This window comes from Sinohyriopsis cumingii, chromosome 5, assembly GCF_028554795.1.
Source record: "Sinohyriopsis cumingii isolate HCF-2022 chromosome 5, ASM2855479v2, whole genome shotgun sequence".
In the NCBI taxonomy this organism is placed as follows: Eukaryota; Metazoa; Mollusca; class Bivalvia; order Unionida; family Unionidae; genus Sinohyriopsis; species Sinohyriopsis cumingii.
This window is the reverse complement of record NC_142965.1, coordinates 43,935,628-43,960,278: the sequence shown is the minus strand read 5'-3', so window position 1 is coordinate 43,960,278 and position 24,651 is coordinate 43,935,628. Positions and strand designations below refer to the sequence as shown.

The window sequence follows — 24,651 nt, the reverse complement described above, 5'->3', positions numbered from 1 at the left end:
GATTGGGTTATTCCATTTGAAAATTATGTTTTACACACATGGTGTGATATCTTTGGTGCAGAGAGAGAGAGAGAGGGTTGTGGCTTTTTAAGTTATGTCACCAAAATTGCCACCGGGGACGACGAATGGGACAATTTTACACAAATAGCATGCCAAAGTAATGGATAGGCTAATATAATGATATAGGAAAATGGAAGAATTCAAAAGACAGTCTAAAGAGCGTTCCACTAGAAATTTTATTGCAGAATCAAGTACACTAACTACTGTTGGCAGGAAAAGAGCTATTAACTCTTTCACGACTCGAACCCAATAGCTGTGCATCGATTGTCATTCCTTACACAAACAAGTACAGACTGATTTGTGTAATAATAATAATAATAATAATAATAATAATAACAATAATAATAACAATAATAATGATAACAATAATAATAAACAAGATGAAAGAATTATTAATAGAAGAAAAGAAAACAATATTCAAGAATTCAAGAGTCATGAGGATAACGTGAAGATCCACCCTCTCTATGCGTCTCCCTGTCTCTATCTCTCTCGTGCAAATGATGTGGAAATATTCTTCTAAAAGTCTTTATTTCACGTAAACCTATCTAATATTGTGCTTTCCTATACACAGAAAATTCTTAATTTGAAGAAATTCAAGATAGGTAGGGATTATGCAATATTTCTTTAAAACATATTAATAAAATCAAAGTTGCGTTTTGTCGTATAAACGCGAAATAAACAGGAGACTTAGTTAGGAATCAATATTCATTACGAAACTTTATCCATAAGCCTAAAATATTCAGAGGGGAGATAACAAAATATCGGTCTCCTCCTGATAACATCTATACATCATAACGTTGTTTGATACCATCATTACATTTGGTTTAGCAGAAACCGGAGTATGATAGATGATGAATTTTGTTTCTGGAATTAAATTCGGGAATCGAATTGCTTTATTTGACACATGAGACTGATAAAACACAGACTTTTAATTTTTCATTTCCTAAATTTTCTAAAAGCAGCAACTAACCATGACATTAATTTAATGGAATAATGACTATGAATACTTCCTGTACTAATGATGATATTGAACAAGAAATTGATTTTCGAAACAACTTCCAACATTGATTTTCATGGGCAATTAATCTTCTCTGTTAAATTTCATAGATATATGATCTCGTTATAGAGTTTGGAGTGAAGTTTTCAGTACAAAAAGTGATTAAAACAATTCATAGATATATGATCTAGTTATAGAGTTTGGAGTGAAGTTTTCAGTAAAAAGAAAGTGATTAAAACATTTCATAGATATATGATCTCGTTATAGAGTTTGGAGTGAAGTTTTCAGTAAAAAGAAAGTGATTAAAACAATACATAGATATATGATCTCGTTATAGAGTTTGGAGTGAAGTTTTCAGTAAAAAGAAAGTGATTAAAACATTTCATTTCACTGAGAGTATTTGCCATTAGTTGTGACTTTAGTGTGCAGGACTGGGGGTGGGGGTAATGATTGACTATTATGAAAACCTGTCATTTTACTCGAGAGAGTGAGAGAGACAGATAGACAGACAGACAGATAGAGGGAGGGAGGGAGAGATGATAATGATGATCCCCATTGACACGCCATCCGTTTTAATCTAATAGTTTGGTTTCATTTTAATACAGCTGGATGGGATACAAATTAGAGTTAAGAGACATTAACCTATCAACAAAATTTATGCCACACTCTCGTGCACAAGAAATAAGGGCAGATGTGCTTATACACAATACTGGATACAGAGGCAGCGACGCCTACTCTTTTTCGAATACCACTGTTAGATCTTTAACTAGCACAGGTTACCTTTCCTATACAGGGCAGTGCCATTTAACGTCCCATTCCGACGGACACATAGTTTTTAGCATTATTATCCGCCAAAGATACCAATGGAGGCGTTCCGAAACCCAGTATTCGAATGTGGGGCTTTTGGCTCAAGAGGATATAATACTACTCACCTAGTGACCATTTTACTAAGCAAGCTCGTGCAGTATTGTAGGAAGATAACTATAGCAAACTATATACCAGACTGTCTAAGATGTCGATATTACCTATTTTTGTTGTTTTTAATCGTTTCCAACGGTAAAGGTCTATTCCGAAATATTGATGCCATAGCCTAGTTACCAAGTTTTATCAAAGTTGGACAAGAAATGTAATCTTTAGAGAAGTAACTTTCTCAGCGAGTCAGATGAAAGATCATCTCATTAATATGCTGAGATCTCACTTAGAATAGATCCTATCGAAGTCTATGATATAAATTTATTTACCAACTTTAAGCAACTTCTGACTGAAAGTCTCTCTCTCTCTCTCTCTCTCGTTTGGAGATATAAGACGATTTAACGAGTTTGGTTAAGATCTGTTCAGAAACAGAATCGCAAGAGTTTTGACAAACTCAGTAAGTTATATGCAGGATCACTTCATTACTAAGGTAGATCTCATTCTCATCTGAGATTTTGATGATATAAGTATATTTGCCATGTTTGATGAAAAACCTATTTTTTTCCTTCAAATTAAAACCAGTCTCTAGAGTGGCAACACGTTCAGTCAATCCGATATAACAATTATTTCAGTAATATGCATAGGACTCGCTCAATGCGAAACACATCCAGCATCTTTATGAATATTAGCCAGTTAACCAAGTTTTATCAAAATCAGGCCAGAAATACCGTTGTAGAAAGTCGGCTATTCAAATGAAAGACCATTCGTTCAGTACGCGTAAATCTCGATCATAACAAAATAATACATTAAAAATCTTGATGACATACAAATTGTAAAGTATATTTAATTTATATCGTGTGCTTGACCTTTGTCCGTGATTGAAGGTAGAGTTTTTGCCAACCTGACTATTGTCATTTGTTTTAAGATGTTTACTTCCATTCGTAATAACCCACATCCAGAGTATTTTGTTGAGCTATAGATCAGGTGACACTCTGTATATAAAGAAGACCAGGTAAACAATTATTCATTCTTGTTTAATATCAGCAATTTTAGAATCTATAAACAGAGCTTTTCGTTGTGTTCAGTTCTAATTTTGAGTGGAATGATTTATTTTACTTATTTATAGGAGTTACAAAGTGTTCATTTTGCAATTTTGCCCAAAACACTACTTTTGGATTATCCAGGACTCATTCAAAAACATTATGGCTTATACAATTGTAATACATCAATACTAATGGTACATCAAGACATCAATGGTTCATTCAGAACATTCTATACTTTCGGACTTGTGATAGAACAAGTATGATTCTCTGGGATTTAATTCACAATATTTTAAGTTCTTCTTAAATTTTCACTTCTTAACTTAGATAATTAAATTATTTCTTGATTTTACTTAACTTGGTGGTTTGGCATCTTTCTTTTACATAGTTTAAGACCAGTCGTAACAGTATGTATATCAAATGTTGATATAACGTTGATCAAAACTACGGTAATAGCTCAGCCAACCAGGGTCATGACCACCTCATTAATATGCATGGATCACGATCGTTGTAGAACTCGTGCGAGATGTTGACTATACATAAAATCATATTCCAAGTTTTATCAAATTTATACTGGATATATACTTCTAGAATTGGTAACAAGCTCAGGTCGACCAGACAAAAAGGTACCTCATTAATATGCATGAATTGGTAACAAGCTCAGGTCGACCAGACAAAAGAGTACCTTATTAATATGCATGAATCTCGCTCATTATTAAAATCATTTGAGAATTCAGCGATACAAGCATATTTTCCAAGTATGATTAAACTCCGATCAAAACTAAGGTCTCTGTATTGGATATAGGGGACCCAGATGGATGAGTGATCTAAGGGGCTCACTTTCTCAGATCACTGACATCTCACCTCTTTTTCCGTGGATTCAATTATCAGGCTCGACCAGCCTGTGTATGTGAGAAAACTTGCCAGTAGATTCATGTCGGTGGGTGGGTCTTCTCGGGGTTCTCCCAGGTTTTTCGTCCACCAAATATACTACCACCGTGTATAGCCGATCATGTGCAGAAAAATGGGGTTAAACCCAAAATAGCAACAGCTCAACCCAGCAGATGCATCATAACCTCGTGGATGTCCCTCGTGTGTGTGTGTGTGTGTGTGTGTGATTTGGATTTTTAACGTACTATACATACATGCATACATACATACATACATACATACATACATACATACATACATACATACATACATACATACATACATGCATACATACATGCTTGCATCCATCCATCCATCCATACATACATCCATACATACATACATACATGCATACATAGGATCCTACTTGAGTGTCGATTTCAAATGAACTTTATGAAACGAGATGAATGTTTGATATATTTTACGAGCCCTGGCTCGTAAAATTTAACTTGAAATGGTAACAATTGTAAAATTTTATTTATTGCATTAGGAAATTTGTTGATTTTATTGGATCAAACGAAGAATAGTGCAGTCAACTGTCGATTTAACTGACATTGAAATATGTTCGGACACGTCGGTTATTAGACCTTTCCTATGCCTGACGTTATTACGTCATGGGATGTTACAACACGCATGAGATCTATAAAATTAAGGTATACTTACGTAAATAAACGTAGTCTTCATATATTCGTTTTCTTTTATTGAAACATGTATTCATCTCATGGCATATCATTGATACAGGGTACACCCCATATATTGAGAATGAGAGAAAGAAAATAGGAGAGAGCTACGATTACAATTTCTCGAGTGTTTTGGCGTCCATCCTATTAAACTATGTTTTCCTCACATTTTAAGCGAGAAAAGTAAGATATTAAAAACAGGAAAGCATGATTATGTGCCTATTTGTAGTCCAAGATATTGCAAGAAAATTATGACAACATTACACTAAATGTACACACACACAAATTATATTCTAAATACACAAGAATACAATTTCAGTGTCAAAAACACAACATCAAGACTCCTAATTAAAAGGATATTGAAGAAAAGAAGAGAGAAACAAGTTATTCATAGAGTGACTTGGTTTGTGGATTAAATAAATAAGAAAGAAAAAGTTGAAAGGAGTATAATAATTTTGACATCTGGTTTTTTTCTGGATGTGGAAAAATCATTCGTTAAGGTGTAAGAAAGTATGGCCTCTACGTGGGCATATTTCCCAGCCGTCAAAATACCTCGCTTAGAAATCAGATGTAAAACTTCTAGGAATCTATCCTACGTGTGTTATCAAATATGCAACTAATCTGTGGAGACGTACAGATAAAATTTGGCCCTCCGTGCGATAGATTCTTAGCAATCGTTATATCAGATGCATAAACCCGATGCGTCCAAGAAAAGCTAGCACATGTAAAGGCTCAACGTGCATCTGGATGGGGTTCTGTATCACGCATCTAACAAATAATTATAACGAGTCGAAGATCAGAAGATTCCCTGAAGGGCAACGTTGTAACCGTATTAAGTAAAATGATCCAAACTCTTAACTTTGAAAGAATAGTTTGATTCGTGTTTAAATGACCAAATTATGTCATGTTAGGATTAATATTAATAAGTCATCCTTATGTACAACAGCATCTCCATTGGTGGTGGTGGTGGTGGTTGCAGCAGCAGCTTCGGTAGAGGAGTTAGATGTAAAGTTTGGGAAAGTGGCAATATCGTTAGTATCAGTAGCAACAGACATAGGTAATGATAGTGACAGCAGTAGTGTAGTGTTAGTGACAGTAGTAACATTTTAATGGTAACTGTTGGTTTTAACAAGGAGGCTACCCTAGTAGTACTTTCTAACTGATAGAGTCGTGGTTTTCGTCAGAGTCGTCTGAAGTCAACAAGCAACAGTATTACTAATGGCGTTGATGTTGGTGTTGTTGTAAGTGGTAAAGAAGGAAAAAATATACATTTTTAACTCACTCTCTTTTGAAGCCTCGAAGCTGTCATGCGGTGTGATGTGTTCAACGTGGTAGATGAGCAGCTTGTTCGGACCGACAACATTCCTCAGGTTCATTTTCTCCATGGCATATTTGAACGCTCTTTCTTGAGATTCATGTTCCGCCTCAAATAGCCCGGCTAAAAGGAGATCAAGTAAAATCACTTAAGACTTAAACATGGCAGTGAGGGTTCATGGAACATACCCCTCTCTCTCTCTCTCTCACACACACACCAAGTAGAAAATGCATGCACTCTATGTACTGCAGTTCGGTCAATACTGCGTTTTATTTAGCTTTTAGCGGTTTTTAGAACGAAACCCTAATGCACTTTTTCGAAAAAGTGATGGACGATTAATAATGCCTCGGGTTTAAATCAGATTTAATTACATCCATCTGTCGAGGTGGAATTTTTAATTTGTATTGCACACTATAACATACTGTACATTGGCGACACTCACAGTGGCCTATGAGAAAGAATAAATAATGAGAGAGACAGAGATCGATAAAATGAGATAACTTACTCAAATATCTCAAATTTGGTGAGACAAAATAATGGCATCTTCAATGGCAGACATTACTCAATTGACCACGTAATCGATCGTTTCTAATGTTTTTCTCATGCAGCCGAACTGATCTTTACAAATAAAAGACGTGGTTAAGTTAAGGATTCCAAACGTCTCTGATGACAAGAGAATCCACAGAGCATTTGGAAGATAAAGCCTACAAAATGGTACCGAAGATTCAATTTTTGGTTCTGGATAAGTAGATGAGAAATGTCAGTATTGATTAGGCTGGCGGAGATTCAAAGATCCCCAAGGGCTTAGTGAACCTCATTAAAGATAGGTAAATAACAATTCTTTAAGATGTAAAACTAACCTCTCGAGTACTGTGTCAATTCCATATCGATTTCCGATCTAAAGATTTCAGTTTATTTCTGTAAAGGTCAATCTTCAATCCTTGTCATAGATATTGCGAGCATCGTTATTGATATATCCAGATTTTTCTTTTTCGGATGAGACTTAATTATAACATCGACTACATTGGTTATTGAAGTAGAAATGAGGAAAATTAAGTAAAGTGCACGACTCAATAAATGCTCGACACTCAACCGATTTCCTCCTTTTCACAATTTGCAAAGTTTGGCCTACGATTTACCATACATGCTTAAAAAATACCAACAAAAGCACCTCCACTCACATGCACGCACATACACACTAGTGCTACTACTACTACTACTACTACTACTACTACTACTAATAATAATAATAATAATAATAATAATAACACGGAATAGCTCGCTTACGCTGCTATAAGCTGGATTCACTGTTTGTATTACACTCCAGCTTAAAATGAACAGATCTGAAGGTTTTTATGATCACGTTTTCTCGGTATACCGATATCTCTTATCAGAAAGTAATGCAACCTTTCACAATTACGGTTTCTTATATACATGACATCTTATCTTTGGGCAAATGCAGTGTATACATACTTTTCCTGTACAACACACCTTCATTTACCTGATACTTTTCGGCAAATTCTGCTTTATCTTTTTATCATCATATTTTTGTACATGCATCGAACACATATTGTGCTAATTTGAAAGGTTCTATATCTTGACATTCGAGACAACCCAATCTCTTTTTACAAAATACTCGTCTCTAGGAAAGAAACTTGAGACTTCGTTTTCTTTCATACGTCGGATAATTTAAAATGTATTGTAATTCGCAGCGCTTGAGCAATGAGATAATGACTATACAATTTCTGCAATTTGTTGCGTTTTCAAACGGTCAGTGACACTTCTCATACTTTATTATAGGCAAATATTCTTCTTGTGAGCCAAAAAGCGTTAGCTGAGAGTTTTTAAGAATTCTTTTAGAGATATGCCTGACTATACTGGGATTCAAACTCATCATCTTCATACCATGCATTCTACCCAAGAGGGAATCTTATGTGACATCAATATCACTAAGTCTTGCTACATAAAATTCTGTTCCAATTCTACAAGCAAGTCATTGTTTCGCCTACAAAATGGAGGCCTTGGTGTGAAGGTAACGTCATTAGAGAAAATTCTAACTGAAAGTGCCGCTGAGTTAGACTTGCTGAAGCTGACGTCAGAACTTTTGACATAAGAATTAAATCTTGAATTCAGAAGCTTAGGTCAAGAGGTCTGACCATCGCACTAGATATGTACATAAATACTTTAAAACTAGTTCAGATATGTTATATATTTCAGCTGACTGAAGTATTGTCTTTGTAAAACGAGACTGACATAAACATGGCCATTAACTCTCTTCATAATCTTGTAAATTACTAAATAATTCCTTACATCCTTCCTGACTGATATTGAATTAAATTACTTTTTCTATAAATTTACGTGTTTTTGTTAATTGATCACTACTACGCATAAAACCGATTTAAATATTAGGCACCAGTAAATGTATGACAAATTGATATATCGTTTAATATTATGATATTTTGATTAATATCATGATATATCGATTAATCGTATCGTCTCTACGCTGTCCTGATACATGTTGTGAATGCAGCTGATTATTATACATTAGTATGTGTTACATGATGATTTCTATATGTGTAGATTCGTTCTTCATTACGTAATGTAGTTGGATGCATTACGTCATGATTTCTATGTGTAGGTTCGTTCTCCATTACATAATGTAGTTGGATGCCTTACGTCATGATTTCTAAATTAGATTAGTTCTTCGATACATGTTGTATTTAGGTGTATTACAACATGATTTCTATGTTGGTAGATTCATTCTCCACCACATTTTTTATTTGGTTGTATTACAACATGATTTCATTGTTGGTAGATTCATTCTCCATTACATAATATATTTGGTTGTATTGCAATATGATTTCTATGTTGGTAGATTCGTTCTCCATTACATAATGTATTTGGTTGTTTTACAATATGATTACTATGTTGGTAGATTAGTTCTCCAATACGTATTGTGCATTACAACATGATTTATATTTTGGTCCTTTCATTCTCCATTTCGTATTGTATTTGGGTTTATCAGATCGTGATTCCTATATCGGTAGTTTCTTTCTATAACCTAATGTATTTGTATGCGTCTGACTACTTGATCTAGGGTGAAATAAGTGCGTCTTCTGTGTTTTCAGTTTGGCAAAACTTCATTTGGTCTTTTATGCTTATAAGAGAAAAAGATTTTATTTAAACCGTAAGTTCATCCTCCGTGAAAACGATTTCAAACTTATGTAAAAATTTCGTTTGTTTCCTAAGATGTGAATATCCAGGGCATGACTCTTGGACTGCGCTAATACCACGTTTCAACACTAATACTACGTTTCAACGCTAATACCACGTTTCAACACAAATACCACTTTTTTAACACAAATACAACTTTTTCAACACTAATACCACGTTTCAACACTAATACTACGTTTCAACGCTAATACCACGTTTCAACACAAATACCAATTTTTCAACACAAATACCACTTTTTCAACACTAATACAACGTTTCAACACTAATACCACGTTTCAACGCTAATACCACGTTTCAACACTAATACCACGTTTCAACACCAATACCACGTTTCAACACAAATACCACTTTTTGAAAACTAATACCACGTTTCAACACTAATACCATGTTTCAACACTAATACCAAGTTTCAATACTAATACCACTTTTTTAACACTAATACCACGTTTCAACACCAATACCACGTTTCAAGACTAATACCACGTTTTATCACCAATACCTCGTTTCAAACGCAAGAGCGACGTTTGGTTGGTCAATTAACCAAAATTGTTCAACGTAACATAATACAACGTTATGATATGAAATGCGTGGGCATCGTTTGCATTGCTATCATGAAGCAAAGAAAACACTATATATAATTCTTTTGAAATGACAGAATCATGTCGTAAAATGTAAAATATCCTTAATACAGGATATATTTTCAATCTAGTCACACAAATGAACGTCCAATGTCTTTGAATTAAAATTCCAATGAAAAGAATTCCGTACTTGCAAATGGCTGATACACATTGATCCATAATATATAGTTGATCGACTGAAAAAGGTCCATGTAGGTCTACATTAATCATTTCCAAGATATTTACTTATCTATTGGCCAAACTTTATTGATTTTTAAACCTGAGTTGGTTAAAGAGATAATTTGTCGGGGTTATGGATCACGATGCAAATATGGAAGGGTGTTTATGCATGTATGACTTACCTATTTCTTATTCGATAACTTTACTTATGTCAAAAATAGGTCAATGCTCTTACCTTTATATAAAGTTTTAATTTTGAATCCCATTTTAATCAACATACGTCTGTATATATTAAAATCTCAACAAAAGTATGCACACTTAAATCATCTTATTAACATTCAAGATTTGATATGAAATTCTTCATTGAGCGTCAAAATCGGCAGAAGAATAACACACACACACACACACACACACACACACACACACACACACCCCCATTTGGAAAATCATCTAAATCATCTGTCATGAACTATATTTTCTATATAATTGGTTTCTTTACTGTGCCAAAATTCTTCTTCTTCTTCTTCTTCTTCTTTTTATTATTATTATTATTCATTTTTTTTATGATACTTTTTTTTACTGGTATTTTAAATTTAGAGCCAAACTGAGTAACATTAAATGTTGCGAAAATGATACCCCGCTACCGAGAATGTAAACGCTTTAAAATCTTGTATGAACAAGGTTGGTATTAAAATTGTATCCTAAGGCATCATTCTTGCATTGTTGTCTCTAAAGCGTACCTATATGTTATTTGTACTTCACACCATCAACAGAAAATTCATTTTTCTCTCTAAAGCGTACCTGTATGTTATTTGTAATTCACGCCATCAACAGAAAATCCACTTTTCTCTCATTAGCGTACCTGTATATTATTTGTACTTCACGCCATCAAGAGAAAATTCATTTTTCTCTTTAAAGCGTACCTGTATGTTATTTGTACTTCACACCATCAACAGAAAATTCATCTTTCTCTCTAAAGCGTACCGATATGTTATCTGTAATTCACACCATCAACAGAAAATTAATTTTTCTTTCTAACGCGTACCTGTATGTTATTTGTACTTCACGCCATCAACAGAAAATTCATTTTTCTCTCTAAAGCGTACCAATATGTTATTTGTACTTCACGCCATCAACAGAAAATTCATTTTTCTCTCTAAAGTGTACCTGTATGTTATTTGTACTTCACACCATCAACAGAACATCCATTTTTCTTTCTAACGCGTACCTGTATGTTATTTGTACTTCACACCATCAACAGAAAATCAATTTTTCTTTCTAACGCGTACCTGTATGTTATTTGTACTTCACGCCATCAACAGAAAATTCATTTTTCTCTCTAAAGCGTACCTGTATGTTACTCAGTAACACTATATTAAGTTGACACTGTATAACTCAGTAACAAACCATACAGATCTGAAATAGATGATTTTGTTATAATGAAGACTGTTTATTTTTGGAGTTCTATTTAACCAAGGGACGCTCAACTCTATAACTCAGTAAAATTACGTACATGTGAAGGTGTATAACCCAGTAACACTTTATACATGTGACAGTGTGTCACTCTAACACATTATATAAATGTGACAGTGTATAACTCAGTAACACTATATACATGTAAAAGTGTATACCTCAGTAACACTATAAAAAGTGTATAGCTCAAAAACATTGCATGAATGTGACGTGTATAAATGTAACACACTATATACATGTGACAGCGTATAACTCAGTAACACTATATGCATTTTACAATGTATAACTCAGTAACAAACCATACATATCTGAAATGAGCGATTTTGTTATACTGAAGACTATTAATTTTTAGAATTTTATTTAACCAAGGGGCACAATCTAGCGGCAAGATATATTGAAGCGACTATTGGAGATTACTTTTGGAGAGCTGCCAGAACATGTTTATCTATGTGGTTTTTTTGTGTTGGTATTACATGTCAATTCAAAATATTATACTGTCCATTGAATGGAACGTCTTGCCTATTCATGTGAAGATTCTATTTATTCCTTCATCCTGGTTTTTGATGCTAGTGTTAACTGATCCATGAGGCTGTCCGGCTTTATTGACAGATATGACAGTTCCATTTCAGGGATAGTAATTATTTGATTTCCAAATATAATATCTCCGGTGCAATAAGGACGACAGCGCACGTCCTTCTACTAACCGTACAATTTATGAACTTTTGTTTTATTTATTTATTTATTTATTTATTTATTTATTTATATGGGGTCAGCGTCTGGTACAACTGTTATACCAATGTATATCCCATCTTAGCACATCACAAACACAAAGTGAAATTATTTAGATTCTGAACAATAACAGAAACACTAGTCATAGAAAATACATGATAAACAACGCACTGTGACAGAGTGGATTTGAGAATTCATCAGGCGTACAAACAAAGCAAGCATACATATTTTTGTTAAGATCTTTCTAAGTTTATATATGTAAATTGGATATCATGGAGCATTTTTCAGTATCAATAGGTTTTACAACTATATCTTGAAAGAGCATGTTCAGCTCACATTTTTAACAGATTGGGTCTAAAACGGTACAAAAGTAATATTGATGATTTAGCCTTGTGTTATAAACTTGTTGGAACGAATATGAATTAAGGGCAATTCAATGTGATTTATAATACTCCCACGCTATAACGCATTTCATTATAACACTATCGTTTTATATAACATATGTGGTAATGGATCCAGTTTTATCACAATTATATGTATAATGCACTTCGCTATAACATGGGCTCGATATAGGACGGTATAATAGTATACTCAGTGGCTCGCATGGACGACATTATGATGAGGGAATGCAATAGTGACAGTACTCATACAAATCAATGTTGAAGAATATAGGCTGTGTGATACAGATTGACATACCATATTAAATTATAACAGTATCAGTTTAATGGAAAACATTGATATGTGTAGTATATTTCAGTCATTGTTTTCGTCAATACTGATGTTTGATGTTTTACGGCCACTAACATGTGATCCATACACTAATAAAAAATCTGTCAGTTTTGATGGACGTTTGATAGTACTCATCTTCAGGAAGGCCAATAATATGATTTCCATTAAACGACCTGTGACGTGGAATAAATATTATTGCCAGCATTTCAAGAACTCTCATTTATTTTATACAATTGCCAATTATCCAATTTATGATTTATAAAACTTTTTGGCCCTTGACAAATAACACAAAAGATCGTTGCGGAATCCTTCCATTTATCAAATTGAGCAACAGAGTATGGAAATTCCGTGATTGCATGGTTTTAGGCTCTAACGTTTACTCATCAATCACTTTTAATTTTTTTAAAAATTTGTTTTGGACAAGGCCTCCAAAATGTGTCTGATATGAACAGTATAATTATAAACAAGTAAAAAACATTCTAGCACGTTGATCATACTTAGTCTTGAAATAATCCACCAACAAAAATTAAATTCGTATTTTAAACGGAACACTACAGCAACTGCAATAGATTACCGTCGCAAATTCCACACGTTTTACTGTACATTCAATACACCCGCGCAGACACAGACCGCATCCCTAGGTAGCTACCACCCCGGCCAATGACTTAGGGGTCACAGTGTCAACGTTATCCCATATGTGATGTTTGGCCAATGACTTAGGGGTCACAGTGTAAACGTTATCCCATATGTGATGTTTGGCCAGTGACTTAGGGGTCACAATGTAAACGTTATCCCATATGTGATGTTTATTCCCGCTATTACTACATTTATAATGTTTGGTAACAAAATATGCAATTATAATTCAAACATCTGATATTTGAACCTCTTATAGAGATCCAGTCTTGCAAATGTTTGCCACGAGTATAACATAATTGTAAAGTTTCGTGAACTTTCACGAAACGGTGTATGAGATGTATTAGTGGACTTACGAAAACAGATTGACAGACGGACAGAGAGAGGGTTTCGCAATATCTCAGCTAAAACACACTTTTAACCTAAAGTCACTGAACGTTTGCAAAATAATATGAGATATAAAGGACGCGTTTTGCCTAAATACGTGTGAGTGTAACCTAATTCCATGCGAAGGTACAGATGACACACTATCTAGAAACCTTCCTCGTTATCACAGACTTTCGTGACTAATTTGACTCGTGACTAATTTGACTGTGTGCACCATATAAAACTGAGCTTTATTCCATCATCTGCTATTTGAAGGGTATTTATCTATCTTCCGAAAACATCTCTCTCTCTCTCTCTCTCTCTCTCTCTGTGCGCAAAAATTAATTATTGGCATTCAGTTTCTTGAAGAGCTCGATTTTAAGATCGTGTTCGTGCGTTTGGCGTTTAAAGAGATAAATCCCTATTACATATTTTAAACGAAAACTGACAGATTCCACCTGTCAAAATCAGACAGGTAGATCTGTCACAATGTCAGACAGGTGGGATTGGTTACAATGTCAGACAGGTGGGATTTGTTACAATGTCAGACAGGTGGGATTTGTTATTAAAATGTAGCTTAATTTTGCCAGCCTCTTTCTAAATGAAAAACATTGTGCCGCTTCTGCGTGATTACGGCGAATTCATTATTTTCCATAGGGAATGCCATCTAACCTACCCTAACTTAAAGATCCAAAATTCTCAAACTAGATTGGAAAAATCTGAAAAAGAACTTGAACTGGTGCTTTTCATGCCCCATGGTTTTATTGTTTTATTTTTTTAAATTTATATCCAGTATAAATTCTGGGACATATTTAAATGTATAGCTATGAAACTAGATTTGTGCATCTCGACATTGCCACTCAAGTTAGCACCTATAAAAGTCAATTTGGGTTACAATTACCTATTTTTCTTGCTACAGTGGCTATGCAAAGTTGTTGGACCATGTATCGACGAAGCACGCGAGATATAACATTCCAAACAAATATCCTATGTGTTTGTTCTTACATACCTTCAGATTAGCATAAATGTTAGCGTGGCAGACGTTTTTACTTGGATTGATTTTGTGCACTGGATACACAGTAACAGCTCGGTTGTACATGCGTTATCTCGGTAAATATCACTGTTGTAATAAATCAATTTTCAAGTTTGTACACATTTATCCACATCTGAAGGCATATCATTATCCCTTATCATTTGCCAAGTATAAAAAGGCAACTATGCCAAGATGCTTTCTGTCAACGGTGATAAAATTCTGTTGAGCTTTTTGATTTTTTAGGATTTGTTTGTTTGTTGTTGTTGTGTGCGCGTGCGTCCGTGTGCATGTGTTTTAAATAAAGATGGGTAAATGTTGTTCTTTGTCTCGTCATGGCCGCCATATAGCTGTGAAAGACATTCAAAGTAGGATATTTTCTGTCAAGCTTGGTCAAATTTTGTAGACCGGTCTTTAAGAAAACTCTATTAAAATTTCCTATTTTTAGCATCAGTAGCCATATTTTATCGCAGAAAGTAATTATTTGTAAAAACCGTTCATGCCAAGATGCTTTTGGTCAAGTTAGGTCGTATTCTGCTTAGTGAGAAGTTATTGAAAGAATTTATATTTATAGTAACTGTGGCCATTTTAACATGTCATTGTGATTTCGGAGAAAACATCCTCTTCACACACGCACACACACGCGCGCGCACACACACACACACACACACAGACACACACACATTATTCAAGGTGCTGTATGCTAGGTTTAAGTGTTAAATGTTCAAGAAAGGGGATGATTAGGACCCCATCCTGCTATATTTTGTGATCACTGTTACCGGATGATTAGCTTGTATGGGAGATATTTACTGAAGTACAAACGGAAACCATTAATTTTTATGACACGGTCCAGCTCCATGTGTTGTACCATCTGGTTTCGGGGTTCTATAAGGAAATGTTCATGAAGGACGGCAATCGACCTACATTTTTGGAAAATATGCTGAAGCAAACAAATCAGCATTAAGGCTCCAAATATTAATTTTAGAAGTCCTAATCAGTCTGAAGGCTCCAGATATTGATGTTAGAAGTCCAAATCAGTCTGAAGGCTCCAGATATTAATGTTAGAAGTCACAACTCAGTCTGAAGCTCCATATATTAATGTTAGAAGTCCAAATCTGTCTGAAGGTTCCAGATAGTGATGTTAGAAGTCGCAATCAGTCTGAAGGCTCCAGATATTAATGTTAGAAGTCACAAATCAGTCTGAAGCTCCATATATTAATATTATTAGAAGTCCCAATGAGTCCGAAAGGCTCCAGATACTGATGTTAGAAGTCATAATCAGTCTAAAGGCTCCAGATATTGATGTTAGAAGTCCAAATCAGTTTTTTAAGGCTCCAGATATTGATGTTAGAAGTCACAAATCAGCCTGAAGGCTCCATGTATTAATGTTAGAAGCCCCAATGAGTCCGAAGGCTCCAGATACTGATGTTAGAAGTCCCAGTCAGTCTGAAGGCTCTAGATATTAATGTTAGAAGTCGAAAGTCAGTCTGCAGGCTAAAGATATTAGTGATAGAAGTCATAATCAGTCAGAAGGCTCCAGATATTGATAAAGTCCCAATCAGTCTGAAGGCTCCAGATATTAATGTTAGAAGTCATAATCAGTCTGAAGGCTCCAGATATTGATGTTAGAAGTAAAGAAAATCAGTCTGAAGACTCCAGATATTAATGTGAGAAGTCACAATCAGTCTGAAGACTCTAAATAGTAATTACAGAAGTCATAGTCTGAAGGCTCCATATATTAATGTTAGAAGTCACAGTCAGTCTGAAGACTCCAGATATTGATGTTAGAAGTAAAAAAATCAGCATCCTTACCACACACTTAACTATCAGTAATCGCCAAGTTTATGGAATACCGTATGTATTCACTTATAAGTCGAGTCAAACTACATACAACAGAGATCCTACCGGAGGATAATACGCCTGCGGAGCAGGGTCTATGTCATTTGTTTTACTGATCACTCCTGACAAACTGCACAGACCCAGATCTGCTGGCGTATTTTGGAATCCTCTTTTACGCGAGTATAAGGATTAGTTTCCGGTTTTTATGAGAGGCTAAATCGTGCCGAGAAAAGCATGATGATAAACAACTCGAGTCAATAAGGCGTCCCTAAGGTCCAGTTAAATCTGGCATATTATTTCAAACGATCTTTATTCTTTTTAGTTTATCTGTATGAAATGAGATTGTTGTCCAAAGTGATGAACCAGTATTGAAAATAAAGGAATTAACTCTCTTGAAAGATAGTCTAAATATGCCCAAAGGAAAAGCCGTCTCATTAAATTAACCATAATCATCGTGAATTTATGTGCAATTCTTGTACGAGTTTGAAATCATAATATTGGACACAATATGACGATCGCTGTACGTACAGAGAAAACACTAACTATTGGGTTCCAGTCGAAGAACCCTTCTGAGTTCCAGAGAATTATGTTTGTAAGAAAAAGCGAAAGCGATCATATCTGGTTAACAGAACAAATTGTAATTAATCACAAAATGTATCGATATTTTATGCCTCTTTCTGAGAAGCTTAATCGAGACTTGTGAAGCTTAATCGAGACTTGTGAAGCATAGAAACGAAAAAGGAGAGAATACATATACCATCTGATGACTGGTTGCATGTCGATATTGGTGTGCATTTGAATGATATAAAAATGGTCTTCACACTTTGAGGATAATGCAACTTGGAATGCTAAGAAGAGACACTATGCTAGTCTAGAAAGTATTATCCAATCAGGTACAAAGTCATAAAATCGGACATCAGGCTATGAAGCTCGGTGTGTTTTCAGGTCTAAAGTCATTAAATCCTACATCGACATAAGAAAGCGTTATGTTTCCAGAAAGAACATCATCAATTTAATTCGCCAACATCCTTTAATGTGCAATGTGCTAGGATCATATGTGTAACGAAGTTTAAAGAGGCAAGGTTATAAACTCTCATGACTTGAACAGTTTATTGCATGGTTTATTGTAATGCTTACCATTCTAGCAAAACAGATTTACAAACGGGAGCCATGAATCTCATGTGATAAAGTAAACGACGGTTTTATGTCCATGCATTCTTATGCTTCCTATCATCTTGCTTCAATAACCATACAATTTTCCCATTCATATGATTATTTCCTTTCTAATGTAAATCATTCTTTGGAAGATTTGTGTTACATCCCTTATCAGTGATACAATATTTATCTTCAGCTGAACTGTTCCAACAGCTTAATATCTTTATTGTACCACCTTGACCAATCCAATACTCTGTTATCTTTATTGTACCATCTTTACCATAACAACAGAAAACTATCCTAATTGTACCTTCTTGATCATTCCAACGGCTTATTATCTTAATTGTACCATCTGAACTGTTCTAACGACTTTTATCTGTATTGTACCATCGTGACCGTTTTAACAATTTATTATTTGTATTGTACCATCTGAACTATTCTAACGACTTTAATCTGTATTGTACCATCTGAACTCTTATAACGACTTTAATCTGTATTGTACCATCTGAACTGTTCTAACGACTTTTATCTGTATTGTACCATCGTGACCATTTTAACAATTTATTATCTGTATTGTACCATCTGAACTGTTCTAACGACTTTAATCTGTATTGTACCATCTGAACTGTTCTAACGACTTTTATCTTTAATGTACCATCGTCACCATTTTAACAACTTATTATCTGTATTGTACCATCTGAATGTAATAACGTCTTTTTATCTTTATTGTACCATCTAGACTGTTCAAACAGCGTGATATCTTTATTGCACCATATGAACTTTTCTAACAACTTCTTATCTTTAAGGTATCGTCTAGACTATTCTAACAACATCTTATCTGGACAGTTCTAGCAAGTAATTATCTTCATCGTACCATCTGGACTGTTCCAACAACGTATTATCTTTATTGTACCATTTTGGAATGTTCCAATAACGTGTGATCTTTACTGTACCGCGTGGACTGTTCTGACAACATTTGGCCTGAATTGTACCATTCGAATTGAAAGGATAACTATTGTAACAAATGTCCTGAATGGTACTTTCTGAATGGTCACATGGCTGATCCGATACTCTCACAACTTATTAATGTGAACTATACCTTCCGAATTAAAAGACATGGCCCACGTTTTACAAAATATTTTAATATTTGTATTCAAATTAATATCATTGATTATCTGTCTTAATACTTAGGTGGTAACAATGATTTATTTTACGAAACATTCAGCTGTCATGGAGGGTTAAACAACAATCATAAAGTCTTTATTATACTTTAAAGCGGTCTTAACCTTATCAATGAGGAAATATTAAGAATTTCTCATTTTATTTTTATGTGGTCGATTTTAAAACCTTGCAGTGGCTTACTAAGGGTAAATGGTGCCTGGGGCGACGATGATAGCCGCATTTAATTTTTATGAGCATTTTTGGCGCACCAAGACCTTTGAAGCCTGGTGCAACCGCTCCCCCCCCCCCCCGCACTCCACCCCCACCCCCGTTAATGCGCCACTGAAACTAAGATTTGATTTTGCATCCTTTCTCTACTGCTGACAAAAATATTGATATTGCCTGAAGCATCATATGCAGATGATGTCAGATCTAAATCTAGGGAGAAATATTGAGAATTTTATTGAAACACCGGCCCAGCTAAACAAATAGCTAGCTTGCCGGGGATGGGGTGGGGGTTTCGGACAAGCTTTCTCACGATACCTATGGATACGTATGAAACTGAAGAACCGAGCAGTCTAGAAGAAACAATCAGCCTTATGGTTACTAATTGGTCTTAACTCAGTTATGTCTTTTGAAAGTCTCGCTTTAAATTGCTTTGTCGATGGCTAGAAGGAGTTTACCCTCGATACTGGAGTGAAATTAAAGCTAAAATAGTTTGACTTATCTACTAGGGGCAGGTCATGCCACGAACCTTACTGATATAGCCCAATATCGTTTTTATACAGTAACCTCGCGAATAATGAGGTTGATTAGTTGATGCACACGATGCACACGAATGTTGTATATAATCATAACTCGTGGCACAATATGCTGGACCAATGTGTTTTATCTCAGTTCTTCTGCATAACATAAGGCGAAATCTAGCAAGGTTGAATTTTTCTTCACGGCCATGTGTTTCTTGTAACTAAACAGTTTACTGCACAACTCTGCCTACTAAAAAATACTTTTATGGCTGATGTCTAATGCAAATCAAAGCAAGATAAGATTTATTCTCCCTTTATAGCGAAAATTACGCTTTATGGATTGTCGCTTCAGATATGATGTGATCTTGCTCGTGTGATCCTGAAGGAAATATGTCCTGTAACACGAGATAATCAACCTACACTTTGAAAATTATGTATTTTCCGCCCATACTCACGTATATGTCGGATCTAACTGCAAACGTCATAGACCCAGATCCGCCGTCGAATAACGCACCGGCAGATCTGAGTCTATTCAGTTTGTTAGGGGTAAACAGTAGAACAAACAACATAGACCCTGGTTTCATTACGCGCCGGCATATTCGGGTCTATGTTGTTTGCAATTGGATTCCACTATATGCGAGCATAGATGGTATGTTGATTCAAGTATAATTTGTGAATCGAATAAATTTGATTCGATTATTTTGGGGGTGCCCAACCTTTTTCGACCAAGGGCCAGATTGCATTTTCTAAGACCACTCGAGGGCCGCAAACACTAATTTCTTTAACATAATTGCTGTTCACAGACCAGATTTCTGTTTTGTTTTAATTTGCCCCGAGGGCCGGACAGAACACGGTCGCGGTTGGATTCGGCCCGCGGGCCACGGGTTGTGCACCCCTGTTTTATATAAACCTAAAATGTTAGAAAGCAAGGGGGGGGGGAATAATCATCCGTAGATATTTGCACTGAATGACGATCAAGAACCTACATCTCGAATGTTAATATGATGATACGATTATGAATAAATCTGGTTACATTTCAACTTGTAAAAACGTAAACATTTACTGCATTAGATTAAAAAAGATGTTTCCTAATGCAAACGTCACAGAAGTCTGATTATCGACCTCTTTTGCTTTAGCATAGCTACTACATAAGAAATAATTCGATCCTTCATCATTTAATACAAAACTACCTTCCAGGTTTCCGTTGTAATATACAACTACCTTCCATGTTTCCGTTGTAATGCACAACGTCGTTTAAAAATCTATTGAACTTTGGTTTCGAATCAATAAAACTAGATAATAGAAAAGTAAATATCGTGCAAATGATTAATGAAGGACAACATTGACGATACTAGTCTGATTAACTGTATTAAGAATCAGTGTATATCAGCCAGTTGCAAGTACTCAATTCTTTCCAACGGTATTTGAATTCAGAAAACATTTGTGTCGTTGCTCAAATATTATACTGAGAATGTATGTATGTATGTATGTATGTGTGTGTGTGTGTGTGTGTGTGTGTGTGTGTGTGTGTGTGTGCGTGTGTGTGTGTGCATGACCTCGCAACAGCACAGCCCTGGCTGCATATCGCCACGTAAGTTTAGGTATCAAAAAGGCATGCAGGACAAAGATCCAACATCATCATCATCATTGGACGCGTCCCATGGCAAAAACTGCACGTGAGATCATCGGGCTTATTATAAATCCCATGCACAAGTCAGTGTATCGATTATGAAAGCAAAGGTGTATATAAGTGATATTTTCAAAGCCGTATATTTGTCCTTGTAGTATTATTCACTTACAATTAATTTGAAAAAGTACAACACTTTAAATGCCTGATTGCGACTACGATAGGGACACAATGTTTACTTAAAAAGTGGGTCACCTGCAACTAATTTTCTTAAGAGCCACATAATAAGCCTATTAAACACTGTACTTAAAAAAATTCGCTTGCAATAATAAGCGAAGAAAAAAAAAAGAACGTTATTATTTTTCAGAATAAATCCAAGTATGGTAAATTACATACAACGGAGAACTTGAACAGCACAAGTATGGTTGGATGTAAACGGGGATATTTTTCACCGGGCCTAAATCGTCGAGTGGGCACTTATATGGATGATATACGTGTTTGTCTGGTTTCATCAGCAAAGTATATCACTGGGAACAAACACGTATATTTTATGGGAATTGAATTAGTTGTCTATTCACATTACAATAATCTGGCATATACATTTCAGGATCATATTTGTGGCCGTTGGTTTGCGTGACTAGATTTAGGGACATATTGTTTATAGATACATGTTTTCCGTGCTTTCACAAAAGCTTTACAAACGGGGCCCATTATTCTCCTTGTATTCTGTTTTAGTATATTACGTTTAAGACTGAACGATATTTCAAATTCTGGTTTGCCGACAAATATCACGTCTATTTTGCCCTCTCCCAATGATACGGGGTGCAGTCAGAGGTCATTGTCTTTGATCTGCAAACAATAAATAATATTCATATTATGGGATAAAATCATACAATCAGACACCGTATGCCGGGGCTGTTGTGGTTTCACGAAAAACTTTAATTAATAAATTTCGTCCCTAAGCATGCTGAGACTAGTAATATGGGCATTTTGCGCAGGTTTAGATTTCAGCCGGAAATATTATAAAAATAATTTTGTATTAAACATTACTTACTACACTACTCTGTCCAGTCCAAAGAAATTATTGTAGTGTCGTCTGTGCTGCATGCAAGAAATACGAACGGCATGCATTAATCTACTTGATATTGTTAATATAGATTTTAATGACATCTATAATCTTGTTTGGATTAAAGACATTTGACTCAGACAAATTATTTTCTTTTAAATATTTGGCTACAAATGATGACGAGATTATAGGAAGCAATGGAGCATGGAGGTCCGTGTCGATATTCGCAGGTGTCTGATTTTAGTTTTAAATTTTATTAACTTGTGCTATATGCTAGTAACTTGGAAAGGATAAATAAGCTCTAGTGAATATTATGTAAAATATTATGTCAAAATTCAGTCATGCGTGTCTTGGGTTATCTCAAGCAAAAACAAATTATTTGCACACCTGGATGCACAAGGTAGAAACAACTACTTCACCTCAAATCTTGATGTGCTTTCATTCGACTACAAAACTACGACACGGTTAAATGGAGCATGGTATAGCGTAATTCACATCTTAAAACTCGCATTTTCTTGTCGACATCCCGTAACGTTTGTAATTTTCAGTAAGAATATTGCCACAAAACGTGACTGAAATTATTTCAGAACTCATAATTTCTGAGTTAACAGTATTAGCGTATTGAATTGTTATGAAGAACGTACCACAAAGATAATCGACTAGTTGAAGTCATATTATATTATTTATAATGTTATTACCTGTAACTAGAATAATTACATTAATCAAGTCTGAAGTAGTAAATATTATTGATAACTATGATAAAAAAGAACTTCAATTCCTAAATAGTCACGTGGTCGGCAAGGAGATGTATATGAATATCATCCGAAAATTGGTTTCATTTTAATAAACGGTAAATTTTTCATTGAAAAACCTTTGAAAGAACAATGGAAATGATTAGATCTTAGAAAATGATGACTTTTAATTTTTTATTAACAATAAAGCTGACAATCAATAATTTGTCACTCGACATTCCGTTTCAGAAAATGATGCCATTTGGCAACGTGAATGAGATGTGTGGACAAATTAGCTATTTATATAAAAATTAGTGAGATGTGTGGACAAATTAGCTATGTATATACAAAGTAGTTAGATGTGTGGACAAATTAGCTATTTATATACAAAGTAGTGAGATGTGTTTACAAATTAGCAAATTATTTATTTATATACAAAGTAGTGAGATGTGTATACAAATTAGTTATTTATATACAAAGTAGTGAGATGTGTGGACAAATTAGCTATTTATATACAAAGTAGTGAGATGTGTGGACAAATTAGCTAATCATATATAAATTAGTGAGATGTGTGGACAAATTAGCTATTTATATACAAATTAGTGAGATGCGTGGACCAATTAGTTATTTATATACAAATTAGCGTGATGTGTGGACAAATTAGCAAATTAGCTATTTATATACAAATTAGCGAGATGTGTGGACAAATTAGCTTTTTATATACAAATTAGCGAGATCTGTGGACAAATTAGCTATTTATGCACAAATTAGTATGATGTGTGGGCAAATTAGCTATTTATATACAAAGTAGTGAAATGTGTGGACAAATTAGCTATTTATATAAAAGTAGTGAGATGTGTGGACAAATTAGCTATTTATATACAAATTTGCCTGATGTGTGGACAAATTAGCAAATTAGCTATTTATATACAAATTAGTGATATGTGTGGACATATTAGATATTCATATACAAATTAGCCTGATGTGTGGACAAATTAGCAAATTAGCTATTTATATACAAATTAGTGATATGTGTGGACAAATTAGCTATTTATATACAAAATAGTTAGATGTGTGGGCAAATTAGCTATTTATATGCAAATTAGTGATATGTGTGAGCAAATTAGCTATTTATATACAAATTAGTGATATGTGTGGGCAAATTAGCTATTTATATACAAATTAGTGATATGTGTGGGCAAATTAGCTATTTATATACAAATTAGTGATATGTGTGAGCAAATTAGCTATTTATATACAAATTAGTGATATGTGTGGGCAAATTAGCTATTTATATAAAAATTAGTGAGATGTGTGGGCAAATTAGCTATTTATATACAAATTAGTGGACTTGCATACTGAACTAGAGTCACATTTACTTTATGAGTAATAATGTGGACA

At 34.6% G+C, this 24,651-nt stretch overlaps 1 protein-coding gene across 4 annotated transcripts in view; it reads right to left on the bottom strand.

Moving 5' to 3' along the window:
* LOC149799040 (glutamate receptor ionotropic, kainate 2-like) overlaps positions 1–24,651 on the bottom strand; it is a 328,910-nt gene that overhangs the window by 39,849 nt on the left and 264,410 nt on the right. For all 4 annotated transcript variants that reach the window (XM_089958002.1, XM_089958001.1, XM_089958003.1 and 1 more), the window contains one exon: positions 5,902–6,057. In XM_089958002.1, the coding sequence (XP_089814128.1) occupies positions 5,902–6,057 (156 nt within the window). The remainder of the gene's footprint in view (positions 1–5,901; positions 6,058–24,651) is intronic.